Here is a 19,336-nt window from a genome sequence, read left to right as displayed (position 1 = left end):
CCATCTTAACGTTTGTACTTCTACCATAACCTTATGGATATCTTGTACTTTAGATGCTAATATTCACTCCCACATAAGTATAACCACAATCCTAAAATTAAAATCTCCGTTCTCATGTTCTCATGTATGATAGAACTTAAATACCTGACTTAATTGCATTTAGGCACCAAAACACCATCCAAACACAAATCGATATGAATCGATGACCTTTAATAATCAATTAACATGTAGTCTGAACTTATTAAATCAATCAAGCATGACTAATTTAGTTTCAAGCAATGCATTAGTTTCCCATTTGTCTTTGAACTTTCAATTGACGAGTCTAATATAGGAGGAACAGAAATATATCCTAAAGTTGGTATGCTTTGTCTAATTGTATCATATACTTTTAATTTTATCTTGCTGATTGCGCTTTAATTATATCCAATGAATCTAAAATGTTGTCAAACAAATTGGGTCTCTCTCATGGATACCGTCTATATACACCTAAAGCATGTGCTCCTTCACCCATATTTAGGCGTGAGAAGGTCTACATTTATGTGAGTGCAAAGAGTACTAAAATTTAGTGCTTCAGTTGCATCCAATAATTTCCCATATTATCTCAAGCATTTGAAGGTTTTAACTAGTATGTGGTATATTGCCCTAAGAATAAACAAAAATTTCAGGACAAACTTATACAAGAAACCAAGAGTTCCTTTCTTTTCAAATAAGGCACCTCTTTCATTGCTAATCAATTTATCAATATCAACAATATGCATGGGGATGGGGTGGTTTCAAAACAATGGGAAACTTGTATAGAGCATTAGAGTTGCAGCTAACTTTTCTCAAAGATTTAGCTTAATCCTTTCCCTAGTGTTAGTCCCAGCAACAAAATTGGTCACTTTCTAAAGCACTAGCTGAACTTCAGTGAAGCTGCAGGAGCAAATCTTCTTAGGAAGATGAATGGAGACTGAAGTCTATGCATTCTCACGGTTATTCAGCAGTTATCATATTTTCCTCATCCGCAGTATTAACCATAATGCCATTCTCAGTACCTAGTTCACAGTACAAAACACCCTTGCCCTGCAGATCCTCTGATTGCTGGAGCTCATTAGCTTTCCCCTGCGACTGCAAGACATGAATTCCATCTGTCTGCTTGCTTCCTAATAGTTTGTCTTCAGGTGAGGTTGCCGGAATGGATGCCTGGGCCCCAAGTGAATCAGCCGCTCTTACCTTACATGAAAAATATCAACACTTGTTTCAGAAATGGTTCCCCGATTATGCAAGTACATCAAGGAAATGATACACAAAAGATCAGGTAATACAGAAATAAGGAAAGAAAATACGGGTTTAAGAAAAGGGTGGTTGCTTTGCCAAAATATTTCAGTCAGTTTTCAATAAAAGGCCTTTATTTGGAAAGAAAAAAGGAGAATGATATAATGTAATATAAATCTGTTACAGGTTAGAGAAAAGTTTTTAGACCCCACCAAGCTGATTATATATTACCTGCAATGGTTTCATAACATCAAATTCTCGATCATCAGTTTTGTTCAGTGCTTCTTGAGCTTGCGACTCCATGGAGTCTCGAACAAGCTGACTTAAAAAGTCTACATCATCAGACATGACACCAAGACTCTTCAAAAGCTTAGAGCCTAGCTGTAAACTTGTCTGCATGAATGTACAGAAGATTCAGAATAAGCAATCAAGATAATGGAGATCCCCAATCAAGTTGACCAAAGGAAACAATTTATTGATACCTCTGCGTTTTCTAGAATAGCATCAGTTGCTCCTGCTTTCTTCAGATCTAAAAGATGCATGAGATCTTGAGCTCTGGCATAAATTGGGACCTGCCAAGTAGAATATTACTCAAAAAAATAGCACTACAACCAGAAGCAAGACATTAGAAAAGGGAAGAAAAATAAATAAATAAGAAAAGTAGCATCCTAGCCCCATCTTAGATGACAATCAGAATGGCCAAGACCTGAGATTTCTGGCGTGGGAAAAGAAGTCCTAATCAAATAACAAAATTAAAGCTTCTTATGTTTCTTCTGATAGATTTGCAACCTCTAACAATGGTAGAGAGGAAGGCTAATATACCTCCTACTAGCTCACAAATGCATTCTACTTGCAGAATATTTATGGAAGTGATACCATATTGCACTTGTCACACACAAGGGCAAATGCACAGACTAGAAAGAGAGAGAGAGTTACTGCAGGAAAAGCAAGTCGGAGCCTTTGAACAGCATCAATTGTCCTCTTCCTTCCTGTATACATGATCATGAAAGCCTTCGGAGAAGAGATACCAGCAGTTTGCAATACAGCTGGACGTGATCCATCCCCATACAGAATCGGAAAACCAAGTTTCCGAGAAGCCTGTGAATGTAATGTGAATAAAATTTATTCATCATAACCTATTTTCCTTGGGAAAAAGACTCCAAAACTTATGAGAAATTTGATGTCTCAAAGTACTGCAGAAGATCATGCATTAGCAAAATAAAAGTTGAAAGTTGAAACATTCCCCTTTCTAGCGTGAAGTAGGTAACTTAAAACTTTGCCTTTTAAACATGTGCAGAAGAAAATGTTACAAGGTATCTAACATTTCTGTGTATCAACTCAAAAAACATTTTTTTACTGGCTTCTACACCTCTGATGCAAGACACCAAACAGTGATGTTAAAAGTATTTCCTCATCATTGAAATTGGATCCTTTAAGCCTTTTTATTTTTGCACGATAATTCCCATCAATAAAAGAAAAAAAGTTCTCAACACATGCTTTTTCAATAATTGAAGGTTATGGTGCAATATTTTATATTTGTAACAATCAATTCGATCTTTAATAATTGTCTACACAAGCATACACATCATTTATGGAGAGTGTTAGGGTTATGTGCATTGCAAGTTTAGCTCTCCTAGAAGGAATGGAGGGGAGGTTCAATTGAAAGGAGTTTTTAGTGTCAAAATGCAACCGATTGAACTATTTAAGAGAATGAAGTAATAAATGAGAATGTAACTCGTAGGATCCAAACAAGATGGATGAAATGAAGGAGGGTAACGGGTATGTTATGCGACCATAAAATCTCTGACCAAGTGAAAAGTACGTTCTATAAAACTGTGATTAAGCTAGCTATATTATATGGGAGTGAATATTGGGCATTTAAAATATTACATATTCACAAGATGAGTGTGACAGAGAAACAGATGTTAAGATGGGTGTCTAGTATTGTAAATTCAGGTATTTTCATTAATTCAAAGGTGTTAATACACAGATATATATATATATATATATATATATATATATATATATATATATATATACAATCATTTCTTATTCTATATGGATTAGAATTCCACTTCTATATGAATTAGGACTCGTTTTCTTATGAGGATATCCTTTAGGAGTCAATCTCCTAACTGAAAAAGACTTCTATAATACTCCCCCTCAAGTTGGAGCATAGATGTTAATCATGCCCAACTTGTTACAAATGTAGTCAACCCGAGCTCCACTTAGAGCTTTTGTAAATATATCTCATAATTGCTCTCCAGTTTTGATGTGTTGTGTTGAGATGATCCCTTGTTGAAGCTTTTCCCGGATAAAATGAAAATCAATTTCAATATGCTTAGTCCATTCATGGAACACAGGATTAGAAGCAATGTAGAGAGCAGCTTGATTATCACACCATAATTGTGCAGGTAAAGAGATCTTAAGGCCAACCTCATCTAATAATTGAAGTATCCACACTATTTCACATACTGATTGTGCCATAGCTCTGTATTTCGATTCAACACTAGATCGAGAGACTACACTCTATTTTTTACTTCTCTATGACACCAAATTACCTCTAATAAAGACATAATATCCAATAGTTACATTCAACATTTAAATGCCCATGATTACTATATAATAAGCCTCGCCCTGGAGCTCCTTTCAAATAACACAAAATTTGTCCCGAAGCTTCCCAATGAGTAACAATTGGGGAAGATATAAACTGACTCATCACATTGACTAAGTATGCAATATCAGAACGAGTTATTGTAAGATAGTTCAATTTACCTACCAACCTCCTATATTTTTCAGGATCTTCAAATAGCTTATCATCCTCTGGTCCAAGTTGCAGATTCGAGGTCATTGGTGCATTGCATGGCTTAGCACCTAATTTTCCAATTTCTATTAGTAGATCAAGAACATACTTCCGCTAAGACAAGAAGATACCTTTCTTACTTCTCATAACTTCAATACCCAAGAAATACTTGAGTGAGCCCAAGTCTTTTATTTGAAACTAGGTCAGAAGTGTTTAAGGGATGAAATACCTGCAAAGTCACTCCTAGTGATAACAATATCATCAATATACACTACCAATAAAATTAGGCTAGCCTTAGACTGCCTATAAAACACTGAATGATCGTATTTACTCTTTTGCATACCAAAATCCTGTACTACTTCACTGAATCTCCCAAACCAAGGCCGAGAACTTTGTTTCAAGTCATAGAGAGACTTTTGAAGTCTGCAAACTTTAACCGACTCCCCTTGAGCAACAAACCTTGATGGTTGCTCCATATATACCTCTTCCTGAAGGCCACCATGAAGAAAGGCATTCTTTATATCTAATTGGTGCAAAGGCCAATCATATGTAGCTGCTAGGAAGATGAACAGTCTAACTGAAGCTAGTTTAGCTACAGGAGAAAAAGTATCAGAGTAATCCATGTCATATATTTGAGCATATCCTTTGGCTACAAGACGTACTTTTAATCTGGCTATAGAACCATCATGATTCGTCTTTACCGAAAAAACCCATTTGCATCTAATAGCCTTCTTACCAATGAGCAAAGGCACCAGTTCCCATGTATCATTTGTATCTAAGGCCTCCATTTACTCTTTCATAGCGGCACACCAACTAGGATGAGATAATGCCTCGATAACTGTTTTAGAAATTTTTATAAAATCTAAAGAGGTAACAAAATATCGAGAAGGAGAAAACAAACGATTATAAGAAACAAAAGAGGAAATAGGGTAAGTACATGCACGTTTTCCTTTGCGAAGGGCAATGGAAATATCTAAAGTAGGATCATAATCAGCGGTAGTAACTGAATCTTCCAACGACGAAGATGGTGGAGGATCTAAGTCTGGAGTCTGCAATCTCCTTAAATAAACATGAACAACAGGAGGGATGACTGAGGCTGGGACAGGGACAGAAGGAGCAAGAGGAAGAGGATGAGGAACATTTTGTTTAATAGTGTAAACTAAAAGGTCATCATCCTCCCCCTGATTCTTATACATAGATATTTAAGGGAATAATGGAGTAGACTCAAAAAATATAACATCAGCAAAAACAATGTAACGATTAAGAATTGAAGAAAAACACCTATATCCTTTTTGGAGCCGCGAGTATCCAAGGAAAACACATTTAAGAGACTTTGGATCCAATTTAGAAATTTGTGAACGAACATCTCGCACAGAACAAGTGCAGCCAAAAATCCGAGGTTCAACAGAAAACAATGATTTAGATGAAAACAAAATAGTGTAACGAATGTCCCCATCAAGAACAAAAGATGGCATGTGATTAATCAAAAAGCATGCTGTAGAAACTGCATCAGCCTAAAAATATTTAGGTACCTTTATTTGGAAAAGAAGTGCTCTAGCTACCTCAAGAAAATGTCGATTTTTTTTTTCAGCAACGCCATTTTGAGATGGCGTATCAACACAAGAAGACTGGTGAAGAATACCATTTTAAGTCATATAAGTCTGGAAGTGCTCAGAAAATATTCTTTAGCATTATCACTTCTTAACATACGTACAAAAATATTAAATTGAGTTTTAATTTTAACACAAAAAGCATTAAAGATAGAAAATAACTCAGAACGATTCTTCATTAAATATAGCCATATAACACGAGAGTAATCATCCACAAAAGTAACAAAATATCTAAATCTAAGTTTAGAAGTAATAGAACAAAGACCCCAAATATCATAATGAACTAATTCAAAAGGGGACGAAGCCCGTTTATTGACTCTAGGTATAGTAGATAAACGATGATGCTTAGCAAACTGACATGACTCACACTCTAGTACTGACAAATACTGAAACTGAGGACATAATTTCTTCAAGGTAGACAAGAAAGGATGGCCCAATCTACAATAAACTTTAAGAGGAGTTGAGATACTGGAGCAAACAATAGATCTCGGTTCACATTTATCACAAATGTAAAAACCACCAGACTCATGCTCTTTACCAATAATCTTCTTCGTCGTAAGATCCTGAAACAAACAATGGTAAGGAAAAAAGGAAATAGAACAATTTAAGTTTCGAGTGAGTTTGCTAACAGAGAGTAAATTAAAAGAGAAGTTAGGTGGATATAAAACAGATGACAAAGATATGGACATGGTTGGATTCATAGTTCCAGTACCGATGACACACGAAGTAGATCCATCAGCTAAAGTGACTGTGGAAGGAGTAGTAAAAGACTGAAAATCAGATAGATTAGAATTACCTGTCATATGATCTGTAGCACCAGAATTAATGACCCATTTGGACGAGAAGGACACAAGGCATGTAGTGGATTTACCTGACTCAGCGATAGCCGTGATTAAGGGATTGGTCGCCTTTAGAGATGCTTGATACTGGAAGAACTGTGCAAATTCTTTTGCAGATACTGAGATAGTTTTCTCAGAGGAAAAAGACACTAGGATTTTCTGTTACCATATTTGCCACCTGGGATCGCTGATTTCTCCTCTGAAGTTTCAAACAGTTACGTTTTGTGTGTCCAGGCTCATGGCAATAATAACAAATGACTCCTCCAATGTCCTGATTAGAACTAGCCTCCACATTACGTTGATTGTTTTTATTGTTAGTCAGCCCTCCTCTATACCCTCCTCTATTTCCCTGTTGTCCACTTATATTTCCACTGATAAGAGCACCGGTAGTAGGTTGTGAAAAATAAGTACTTTCTGTACGAATGACACGTATAAAAGTATCATGAAGAGAGGAAATCTCAGTGCTAGAGAGAATCTGAGATTTAACAGTTTCATATTCTGAGGGTAAACCAACAAGAAAACTCATAACAGCCATTTGCTTACGTTGAGCTTGTTGCACCTTTACATCAGGACTAAATGGTTACAAAACATTAAGCTCTTCATAAATACGTTTAAATTCCATAAAATATGTTGTAAGAGTCTTGTCTTGTTTTTCAGGTCGATAAAATGCTTTGCAAACATCATATATGCGAGAAATATAGCCTTTACCAAAGTATAAAAATTCTAAATAATCTATTAATTCTTTAACATACTCACAAGTGATTAATAAGGCTCATTACCTCACTGTGAATTGAATTCTGAAGCTGTAAGAATAAACGAGCGTCTTCCCTTAACCAAGTTTGCCTAGTATCATCATCCGATGGATCTTTTGTAAGATAATCATCTTTATCAATGCTCCTCAAATAAATTAGAACGATTTTGCTCCATTCTAAATAATTCAAGCCATTAAGTTCGTTTTCAGTGATTTTAGTCATCACCGAGACTACATCAGTAATTATAAACTTGGTCTCACCCTCAGCCATATCCAGTGAAAAATCACGGCAAATCCAATGACTTTGTCGATAGATCCAGTGACTCGAAAGGAAAATTTTTCAAACACTACCAAGAACGAAGCCTCAGAACCAAACACAGCCTACAGGGATTGAATCACCACATTGGGGGGACACCGAGGAAGGAGGTCCGGCAGTCGAACGTCGCCGGAAAACACCACACGCAGGTACACGCACCGGCGCATGGAACAGGGATCAAAATAAAGAAGTAGCGCGTGGAGGCCACTCTCTCCAAGTCCGGTCACCGGACTTTCAGGGGAGGTTGATCGGGACTTGAGTCACCTCCTGAGAGTGGCTGTGATGTTCCGTGATAGCCCTAGGGAATTCTCCTAGGATACAGCTTACCGAGGGAAAGAACAGGGGAGGGAATTCTCAGGGAAAAAAATAGGACCAGGCTCTGATACCATGTATATTCAGGTATTTTCATTAATTCAAATGTATTAATACACAGATATATATATATATATATATATATATATATATATATATATATATATATATATACACACACACACACAATTATCTCTTATTCTATATGGATTAGAATTCTACTTCTATATGAATTAGGACTCCTTTTCTTATGAGGATATCCTTTAGAAGTCAGTCTCCTAATTGAAAAAGACTTCTATAATAGGTAATACAATGATAGATAAGATTAGAAATGATCACATCCACCATAAAGAGCCTGTCGCACACATCAATTAAGATGGTTTTATCATGTCCAATGTAGAGAATCAAATACTCTGATATAGAAATATGATAAATTAGGGGTAGAAGAAGTGAGGAGGGAAAGGAAGAAACCTAGAATAACGTGGAGGAAAATTATATCAAAAGAACTATAATTTTTGAATATTAATACTGAATTGTCTCAAATAGGGCTAAATAGCGAAAATGGTTCCATATGGTCAACTCCAACTAGTTTGGAATCAAGGTTTAATTGTTATTGTTGTAAAGGGTTACGGCACCTAAAAGTAATACAAATTAAGTCCTATTTGACATCACTTGATTATGTAAATAAATATAATGCCAAAGACATTCAAGTTGATCTTGAACTTGAATGACAACTAAATTTGCGATGATAAAATTTATTTTGAACAATTTTGAAGAACTTAATTTGGATTTTAGACATCAACTTAAAATCTTCCTGACCTTCACTACAGAAGGGTTCAAATCAAAAGCCACATAAGGCCATCCTACAACTTCTCCATCCACTCCAGCAGCTAACTGAGCAGACAAGAAATTGGCCAAGACCTGCATTCAGCAAAATGAAAACATAAAGGCAATTAAGCTATAGCGCAATCAAAGTGATTGTCCTAATCATGAAAATTATGTACCTGACCCATTTGTTCAAATCCAAGGATCACAACAGGTTCACTAGCATCAAAGTTCACCATCTCAGTAGCTTTCTGGAAAATCCAGATTTGAGGTGTATTCAGTAGAAGTCTCAGTAATGCACATACTAAATCCAAAAGTGAAGATAGACAGAACAAGAGACTGGCATAAGTAGTCCTAATCATAGGCAATTATGCACTATACCATGCTAATTTCTTCACACCATTCAAACGTTCTCTAAAATCTAAAATGAAACAGTTCAACATCCAAGCATATAGTTGGTATAGTTTATGCTATCTGCTATGAATTAAAAAAATAATAATAAATAAATTAAAAAAGTCTATGTCTAAGCACTTAGCTAACCATTTTAGCTGGCCACCATATTTAAATTCCAAAAAAGAGAAATCAAAGTGGAAACATACATCTGTCTCAGATTTTTCATCAATAAAATCGGCAGCTCTTCTTCCAGCTTCATTAAGCAATGGAGTTAATGCCATTGACAAAACAACTACAATTATAAGCAGCTTGTTAAGCTCAAGCGGCAGCACACCAAGCCTGCTTCCAATAAGGTAAAGAAAATCTTATAAGCAGAAAACAATGTCGAATGCTAAATTATAACATGACTACAACAATATTAAAACATATTTCCAACCTGTTTGCCAGAGAGAAAACTACAAATGCAAACTCGCCTCCTTGTGATAGTAGGAATCCTATTCTTACACTTTCTTGCATAGTAAGCCCAACACGGGGACCTATTGCACTTATTATCAGTGTCTTGATGATGATTAAACCTGCCAACAGTGAAATTACATTTGGCCACTCTCGGAACAGGAGCTGCATACGAAAAAAAAACCGATTGTTCAAAGGAAAATATATTCTAGAATTATTAGCAAACATGTTACTCTATCAATGACACAGTTAGCCTATAATGCCCATATAATGCCCATCATAGCAAAAAAGCAAAGCTATAAGTGTACTTGATATGTAGATCTATGAAAAGCAAAACTCAATTAAAACTTTAAATGTCAAACTTTTTTTCTACATGGCAGGAATATTTGGTACAAGGTGTGAAAGTACCTGCATGTCAATAGAAGTCCCTGTAGTCACAAAAAATAAACCAAGAAGTAACCCCCTAAATGGCCTTATATCAGCTTCTATCTGTGTCCGAAAATTTGTTTCTGCCAACAATGCCCCAGCTAAAAATGCTCCAAGCTGCATGATGAAATCAAAATCAATAATAGCAGGATTTGAGAAAAGGAACATCAGCCATTCTATCACTGTAAGAGATATTCATTCTAACCGTATCACTAAAGCCCAACTTTTGTGTGATAAGGGAAGTCCCAGTAACTGTTAACAGACAAAGAGCAACAAAGGCTTCTGAGCTCCTTGCTTCTGCCACAACCTGAATATTTTAATTTAGTGTCTGGAACAACATTATGGGCATGTATTTATGGCTACGGATCTCTTCTAGAAAATTAATTTGCAATAAATAAAAAACGTGAATACCTCAAAAACTCGCCTTAGAATATATTTTCCCCCAAGAGAAAGCAATCCCAATCCACCTAAAGCCTTTAAACTTTCTTTAGCAAGCATTGGCCAGATACTTTCCTCAACCAGATTCTGAAAAATAAATAAATAAATAAATAATACTAGTTACAGGGTATGCAAGAACAAGATATGACATGATGCATTAGAACATTTCATATCTGGAAATTATGATAAAGTCAAATAAGATTAAAAATAAAACTAAATATGTAAGTCAACAAACCTATTACTAACAACTTTAGAAGAAAATCAAAAGAAAAAAGAAGATCCAAAATATTAATGGTTTGTTTACTTTGAAAAGATAGATTCCACAATTTAACCCCATTATCCAATTCATTTCAAACAAAAATGCAGAAAATGTGTTTGCACATTGAAACTGCAAATTATTTTTGAATAATCTAGTTTTCATTTTCTGATTGGTAAATGCATTTTCCATCTGTTTTCCTTTTCTTTTTTAATATTTTACAGAAAACTGGAAAAATCCTTTACAAGTAAAAACACCATACAATACTCAACTCAACTCAACTAAGTCTTTATCCCAAAAAATTATTGGGGTCGGCTATATAGATTCTCTTTCTCCACTCTAAACGATTTTGGGTTAAATCCTCGAAAATGTGTAATGTTTCTAGGTCATGTTGTACCACTCTCCTCCAAGTCAGTTTAGAAATAAAAGTGAGAGAACAGACTTCCTCCCACCGATGAAACATTTGAAGAAAATTCACAACTAAGTTAAACCCCCACCTTATCCAACACATACAAACACTTAATATTATTCCTATGCAGATCAATTCCCTAGATGAGTTATCCCTAATTGCATACCTGGCTCTCTAACACAGGAAGTATGACTAAGAGAGGAACAACTGCTATGTCCTGCAAATACCAAAAAGAGGGATTCCAAAATGGTCATTGATATCCAACTTTGATCAATCTACAAGAAGACCCCAAGCAAAATCCACAAGGGAAAGAAACGATAAAATAAATAAACTAGGCATTATTAGTTTAATGTGGAAAGACAAGCCCTAGTATGAATAAGAAAATTACCTGCAGAAGAAGAATCCCAAGAGTTGCTGAGCCAAGTCTTGTTGGAAGCTCACCTTTCTCTGCAAGAAGCTACATATTATGCTTGATAAGCCCTAGGATGCTGTATCCAATACCAATGGGTGACAAAATGGAAGCATGTTTTTTTATTCATAAAAATAACCAATTAAGCATATAACTCTTTTTTTCCCCTGGGGCAATCTCCTTGGAAAAAAGTACACAGGACCTAGAAGGACATAATCAACTCAATTTAAGTCTTAATCCCGATATAAGTAGGGTCAGCTATATGGAATATTTTCCTCCATTATTTATTTTAGGGCTATATCTATCAAAAGTTCTAGCACTACTAAATCCCTTTTCACTACTTCGTCTCAAATCAATATAGTTCTATCTCCTCATCTTTCCATGCTCTTGTAGCATCAATATGCTCAACATTTAATACCAGTGCATTTGTTAGTCTACAATAGACATGCCCAAACAATCTTAGTTTACCCTCGCAACTTTTCTCCAAAGTGCCACTTGCACCATCCTACAAATGCAGTCATCCCTTATCCAGTTTGGTAGAAGGAGAAGATATTTTATATTAAATAACAAATCAGATCACGATATTGTTGTCCTTTTAACAGATCTTTTTATCCATAGACCTGAGCATAGATATGTCATTTTATCTCTGAATGTCTACCAAATATTCTTTTCCATTGGGCTGAGCCCTCCAATCTCCTTCTACTTATTTTAGTTAGAGAATCTATAGGAGCTGAAAAACTAGCAATGAAGTCCCATGTTATATTCATTACAGTGCTTCAGAAGAAGTTAGCAGATAACAGGAGCAACCAAAGCTGACAAATAGAGTAAATAGTGATGGTGATTACATTGTTTGTAAGCTAAGAAAAGTTGGAACAAAGAGAATAAATTCAGTATTATGAGTTTCAACTCTCAGTCTAATGTAGGTGGGAGGTCTCAAGTCTCAACACCCAGAACCTTCTTCAATTCTCCCAAAAACTTCAACCCCCCACCCACCACCCCTCCCCTCGTCCCACAAGAAGAAAAAAAAAAAAAGACTCTTTGAATTCCTCATGAATTAGAAGTCCAAAGGAATTGGACAACAGGAATGCTGAAATTTGATAAATTCTCAATAATTTAAAATTCTTGAAGTGGAAGATGGATGAAAGAAAATTTAATAATTTTAAAGTTATAGGCAATCATGCATACAATGGAAAAAGTGTAGATAATATAGCTCCTTTATATTAAGGGCAGTATTTAACCACAGGACCAGAGCCCACATTCACAGATCATGCAACGGGAAAATATTAATATTTATGATATGCTCTAGACTACCAAACTTAATTTCAGTCCTAGAATTTCTATTCTCGAAATCCAATTATTTTTTAACCTTCTGAACCTATAGATACCCATCCAATCACTCTTTCTTCCAAGACAGCTGTGTCTTTTGGTCATTTACATTATCTTGAACCAAGGATCCAAAGTATTTTTCATTTCCTTATATTCATTTGTTCAATTGGTCTGAAGTGTTGTTAATGCTTCAATAAACATAAACCATGTTATTTTTAAGTTTCAAAACCAAAACCTATCCTTTCTTCACTCCAATGTCCTGGCACCTCCAAAACAGTCACGCATGTAAAATACAATTAGACCTTCAGTTTAGCTAGGATATTAACAACTTTCAAAGCTTAATGACAATACAATCTAACCCAAAGAACCAATAGCAGAAATAGAAACAGAGCAACATCTATAAAATCATAGATATATAGAATTAGAGTACCTGCAGAACAAAAGCTGAAGAAGACAGAGAAAGAGCAGCACCAATAACAATGGCCTCATCAATGCTTCTGATGTTGACCTGAAATTCATTTAAAGAAGATAACAAGAAATATATATATATATATATATATATATATATATATATATATATATATATATATATATCTTTTGCTTCATATAGAACATATGTAACACAACTTCAATCACAAGGGTTTTCAACTGCAAACCACCATGGAAACACACCATACCCAAATATGCAACTTTTTATTTTGAATTTACATTTTGAAATCCCAACGAGTGATATTAATTGCCAAATTCCTAGTGATCATATGCAGAGGGGATTAAGGATGTATGCAAAGCGTAATACTTACCAAATCAGACCTGGAGTGGAAAAGGAACTCCAAAATTCTCGTTCCAATAGCTCCGTTAGGTGGAAGTTCAAATGCTGTGAAAGCAAGAGTGGATAATACAACCTTCAAAAATGCAGGGAGGAAAAAGTGAAAAAAAAAAGTGAGAAATCAATAGATTTATGGAGTACTTGTAGATGAATCATTAAATTTCTCATTTCCCCATACTTGTAAATAGATTAAAAAAAGAATGCAAGCTAAATATATAAAATACACCAGAAAAGCATGAAATTGAAATTCCTAATGCAAATGAGATCAGTGTTTGAACATTTTACCTGAGTTAATCCCATGCCAAAGGCAAATTTTGCTAGAGCTTTTAGACGTGCAAGTGAAAGCTCCAAGCCCATCTCGAACAGCTAAAAGGGAACAAGTATTAGTCCAACTAGAATGCTTAGATCATCTTCAGTGTATGATGCATAAAACCAAACATCATAACATAACTTCCCAACGAAAATAAGCGAAAGGGAGTCAGGAGATTTAAATTTTTTTCAAGTCTAAACAAATTGGATTTTCTTTGTCTGGATAAGAAATCAATTGCCAAAGGTTATCTTTTGAGTAGATAAAAAGTAACTGCAAGGAGTTTGCTTAAAATTCTTGCAATGTGTTCTCATGAGAGTAGTTTCAATGACCATTTACAATGGCACCCTATTTATAGATATGCAATAATAATGACAATGAGAAAAGTAAAAAGGCCATTAATTTATGTGAAAGTACAACATCAGGGGAATCACAATAAAGATGGCTCTATTATTAAGAGCTAGTAAATGCAATTTGCTTCATAGTTAATTGTTTCCCATTGTTACAAAGATTTTAGAAAGCACCAACATATATCATAATGTGATAATGATGATGATGGTGGGGATCAAAGCTCCAGTGCTCCACAGAAGAATAGCAGCAGAAAAGCACATTAACCTATTAAGTGACCTTTCTTACCAAAAAAAGGATTCCCCATTCAGATAGAACTTTCACATCTGTGAGATTTCTAATGAAGCCAAATTGATTGAGCACAATCCCAGCAAAGAAGAAACCAAGTACCTGAAAACAAACAGCACATGTAATGATCATTCAACCTATAACACATTAAATAATCGAAACCTATATCATGCAAATATTTATATGCAGACTATTGGCAGACATTAGCACATGCACTTATAGATAATATCATTCCTAAGCTAGCTTGTCGAAAATATTAAAATGATTGGACGTCAGAACAGAAAATAAGGTATCCTCTGTGGTTTTTTGTATGACACATAGAAGTGAAGATATCCTGCTGGTCAGTACACATGATTTTATTCTAAAAAGCAAAAGTCCAACTTACAGAAAAATTTATGCAGAAACTAGAAGTGGAATTTCATGTAAGAATAAAATTGGACTAAATAAACAACTTTCAGCAAATAGGCTTTGTTGTATGTTACGACAAAAGCAAAAAAGTGACACACATCAATATTTGCATAAAGACGAACAAAAAATAAGGTCCATACAAACAATTTTTTTAAGCATGAAAACAGTTAATGGAAATCTACAAGCAGAAAATCATAATGATGTGTTTCGCTTTATCATTAAGTTCTACCCTCCTCTACTCTCTACATTTGTGTCTCTGCAAAAAAGATGCATGCATCGCATACGGATTCTTTCTGCCAATCTTCTTGTGATCTCACACCTTTCACAAGTGATAAGGTAGAATACTCTTTAATAATGAATGTGCAGTTATTTTCATAGTTGCAAATGCTTAATGATTCGGATGAGTCATTATCTCCTTGCATGGTAAATCAAAAAGGGAAAAAGTAATAATGTATATAACTAATGATTGAAATATGAACATTATTCTTACAGGGCTAGCTCTAATGATCTTGAACACAGGAACAACCACCACAGTCACTGCTAAGAATGTCAAAGTATCCAATCCTAAATCATTGATGACATCTACAGCAGTAGCAACATCTACTGATGCATAAATTCGAGATCTTTCCAAATGGCCTATTTTGTGTTTGGGAAGATAGAATCCTCTCCAACCAGACACTAAAGATGTCAACAAAATTCTGTCTTCAGAGACATTTCCTGAAAGAAAGAAGCTACTTGTCCTATGACTTAAGCCATGTGAAGGCAAATTCATTTGCTGCTTTGAAGAATGTGAAGTTCTAAAACTATGTACATAAAGATGTGATATATCATTTGAGCATGCCCTTCCCCTAATTGGGCTTGTTTGCTTGATGATATCATGTCCCTGCAGTGTTGTGAAACAAATGAAATATGTAAGCAGCAGAATAATTACGTTTTCTTCAAATAATTTCAATATGCTATTTAACAGTGAACATCCTAATAAACATAAATATACAAATAACCTTTCAAACGACAATAGAATAGGGCATTTATTTTTAAAAATTGTCAAAAAAATTTAATCACTCAGGACTCAACTCAGAAACAACATTTTGGAATGCATGTAACTGATAATTACCAAAATCTATAACAATTAAGCTCAATATACAAGCAGCTTGAATTCCTGACATAATTACAGAAGCTGGGAGGCAGAGTTCACTCAAAAAAGAAATGAATTTGTGACAAAATCACAGATGTTTACCGTAAGGAAAAAATTTTGAAAAACCAAAAATCAAGAAACGAACTTCACATATTTGGGCAGTTTATTATGCTATATCTTTCATTTCAAAGTTCTAACATTAAAATTTCAAAACAATTTCACGGCTAAAATCAGAAATAAATAACAATTTTGAATAAAACAATCACTAAAAATCTACAAATTCTAAGGCTAATGCATAATAGACCCATTCAAAATTAGCCAGAAAGATGAATAATTCACTAATATAAATCACATAAAACTCTGCAACAACAAAGCTGCATATTTCAGTTCAAGTCATCTAAAATTACATATAGAAAGAGATATTGATTTCAATTGAATTGAAAGTAAAAAATTGACCTTGGGAACATGTGAAAAACTGATCGAGTCCAGCATAAGCATAGTAATAAGACTGCAGAAATCAAGAAGAAGAGAGAAGCTTCGTCAAGCTCAAATGCATTTGTTGCTTTCTCCGATAAATCCTCAAAAGCTTCGAAGGCTAGACTTTTGAGCTCCGGATTTTTTTTTTTTTTTTTTAAATGGCTTATATATGAATATTATTTGTGGGTGACCAAAAAGGAGAGGAACACAAGCGGCCACAAATTCATTAAATCCAGTGATTTTGGAACTTTCACAGAGAGAGGAAGAAAAGGGTTTGTCTTATTTTTCTTGAATTTGCGTCTGATAATTTCTTTTTGTGGAACAGAGAGTGGAAACGTTTATACAGGAAAGCTGGAGCTTTAACGTCTACTGGTTCCAGATTTTTTTAATTAAAAAATAAAAAAGAAAAAACTGATGAAAAGCTGACGTGGTGTCCAGGTGGAAGATTGGTCATGCTGATTGTCATTATCCACAAGGAATTTTTCTTTCTTTTTCTACCATCCGGGAGGAAAATATTTGGTTTAAAGCTCAATTAATACTTGTTGCGTAAGTTTAATTTAATATTTAATATTTTTTATTTTTTATTTTTTATTTAATTTAATAAAAAGATTTACATTTCAGTTTAATTTAATTTAAAAATAAAAAAATTAAATTTTTTAATTTTTAGTTTAAATTAAAAAATTTTAGTCTCACGATTAAAAAATTAAATTTCGTAATTTTTTATTTAAATCAAGAAATTTAGTTTATAAATTTTAATTTTTGAGTTAAATTGAATTTAAATTAAAATTTTTAAGTTAATTTTAAATAAAAAATTAAAAATAGATTAAATTAAATTTTTTTAATAAATATAAGGACTAAATTGAACATTTTACTAAAAATATTTAGATTAACAAATTAGTGGGGATTTTAAGGGGGAAAGTTAGGGGGAAATGAAAACTCAATTTTTTTTATGAAATAGTCACACAAATTATTTTTATTAAATATTTTTTAAAAAATTATTATATTTTCGAATGTTAGAATAAAATTTCAATATTTCTCTTATTCAATTCAATGTTTAAATTAATTATATTATATAACACCACTCTAGAATAATATATTGATTTGGAATGAAAAGGGAAAAAAAATAATACTAGTGTGAATATGGAAATCGATTTGGAATGAAATGGTAACAAAAATTATACTAGTGTGAATATGATTTCTTTTTAATTTCGAAACATGTATTTATTATTAGATTATTAATAATACCATATTCATTACATATACTTTTCTTGCTCTCATTTTTTTTTGTGCAATTTTAAATACTTGAACAATCAATTCTTTTTTTTCTATATTCATAATAATTAATTATAAATAACTAAGAATGAAAAGAATAATTTGATATATATAATTGATGCCGCTAAGAGCTTCGGGGTACAATCCCAATGTCACGTAGATCTACAATAAGGTAAAAGATGAGGTGGGTAGCTTTCTAGCAAGCCACTCTGATGCTCAAGTCAAAGAATTAGATGTGAAAGTATGAAGAGGAATTGTAATGAGGTTCAAAAAAAAGAATATGCGTGCCTTATTCTTAGTCCTTTTATAGGCTTTTAAGAAAAAATAGTTGTTACAATAATTACAGAGATAATCTCATATTGGCGTTCTGAGATTGTCTCCTCATGATTTGGCTTTCCTTCTTTAATGTTGCTTTTGTCCGACATAGGTTTCTCTTGGTTTGGGTGAGCGAATGATATTGATTCCTTCATTGTTGTTTGGTCTGAGCCTAGGCCACATTATCATTTGTTCAACTCAAGGATGTAAAATAATTCTTAATAGATCATAACAATCATAAACATAATGTGAATCATAAACATAAGATTGAACTATTACCCTAATAATGGATCTTGAACAAATAAATTCTCACAGATCTATCATACCTAATGCGGAGTTTTACTTGAGTCAGGGCAGTAATTGAGAGAGACCATTTGATTCAACAACCTGATTTCTTCCTCTTGACCATTCTTGATTTACACACAAGACTTTAGCGATGGAAGACTTTCTTGAGATGACCCTAATATCTCTGACTTTATGAAAGAGAATGTGTGTAACCTTATGAGTAGAAAGAGTACCAGCTCATATACATATATATCCAAGACTTAATCTGATACGTCCATCAAGTATCCTTATACAATTAGAATTAGGATTTACTTCAATTAAAGTAACCCTTGTATAATTAGGATTTATATTAATTAAAGTAAATATCAATTAATGGATATATGTTTATCACATCATGGTCCACAATAATGTCTCCAAATACTTTTCCTGTTATCATTCACTCAAAATATTATGTTTAGACAATCATGAGAAACAGAAAACACTTCAATGTATATTAGAAATATATCAATGAGCTCAGAGTGTCAAAGCTAATACATTTTAATACAGTAAAGACCCATTATAAGAAAATATTCTTTAAATGTCTTAGGTTGTGAACCCTTAATTAACGAATCTACTATTATGAGATCAATACTATTATGCTCAATAGACACTCTTTATTTCTGAATTTTCTCTTTAACAACAAAATACTTTAATTCCATATGCTTGTACCTTTGGTAAAGTTGTCGTTTATGGAGAAAATACTATTACGGAATTATCAGAATGAATTCTCAGCGGCTTGCTAATGGTGTCGACTACCTTAAGTCCTGAGATAAAATTTGGCATCCAGAATGCATGAATTATAACTTAAAAACATGC

General features: G+C 33.8%; 1 protein-coding gene across 2 annotated transcripts; it reads right to left on the bottom strand.

The window, feature by feature from the left end:
- Nucleotides 1–695: 695 nt before the first annotated feature.
- On the bottom strand, nt 696–16,947 carry LOC110635154 (K(+) efflux antiporter 3, chloroplastic). 2 transcript variants are annotated; one of them, XM_058133547.1, is made up of 19 exons: nt 16,589–16,946; nt 15,488–15,880; nt 14,590–14,691; nt 13,932–14,012; nt 13,621–13,722; nt 13,251–13,328; nt 11,474–11,542; nt 11,252–11,302; nt 10,394–10,507; nt 10,188–10,289; nt 9,965–10,099; nt 9,540–9,721; nt 9,310–9,442; nt 8,890–8,961; nt 8,705–8,806; nt 2,191–2,352; nt 1,737–1,826; nt 1,486–1,647; nt 696–1,212 (listed from the first exon to the last, which is right to left on the bottom strand). In XM_058133547.1, exons 1-19 carry the CDS (start codon nt 16,628–16,630, stop codon nt 973–975), a joined length of 2,412 nt encoding a protein of 803 aa, XP_057989530.1. In that variant the 5' UTR covers nt 16,631–16,946; the 3' UTR covers nt 696–972. The 2 variants fall into 2 exon arrangements, with proteins under 2 accessions (XP_057989530.1, XP_057989532.1); XM_058133549.1 differs by lacking the exon at nt 2,191–2,352 and having other exon boundaries at nt 16,589–16,947.
- Between the last annotated feature and the right edge of the window lie 2,389 nt (nt 16,948–19,336).

Source organism: Hevea brasiliensis, chromosome 14 (assembly GCF_030052815.1).
Source record: "Hevea brasiliensis isolate MT/VB/25A 57/8 chromosome 14, ASM3005281v1, whole genome shotgun sequence".
In the NCBI taxonomy this organism is placed as follows: Eukaryota; Viridiplantae; Streptophyta; class Magnoliopsida; order Malpighiales; family Euphorbiaceae; genus Hevea; species Hevea brasiliensis.
The sequence above is the reverse complement of the archived record's forward strand: the minus strand, read 5'-3'. Positions and strand labels throughout refer to the sequence as shown.

What these genes read in the sequence shown, in the direction of transcription:
- LOC110635154 (XM_058133547.1), bottom strand. Translation starts at nt 16,630, where the DNA reads ATGCTTATGCTGGACTCGATCAGTTTTTCACATGTTCCCAAG. An exon ending in TTGGGATTCTTCTTCTGCAG is followed by an intron (nt 11,303 to 11,473) that starts GTAATTTTCTTA and finishes TGGTATTTGCAG; the next exon opens with GACATAGCAGTTGTTCCTCT. An exon ending in CTATTCTAGAAAACGCAGAG is followed by an intron (nt 1,648 to 1,736) that starts GTATCAATAAAT and finishes ACATTCATGCAG; the next exon opens with ACAAGTTTACAGCTAGGCTC.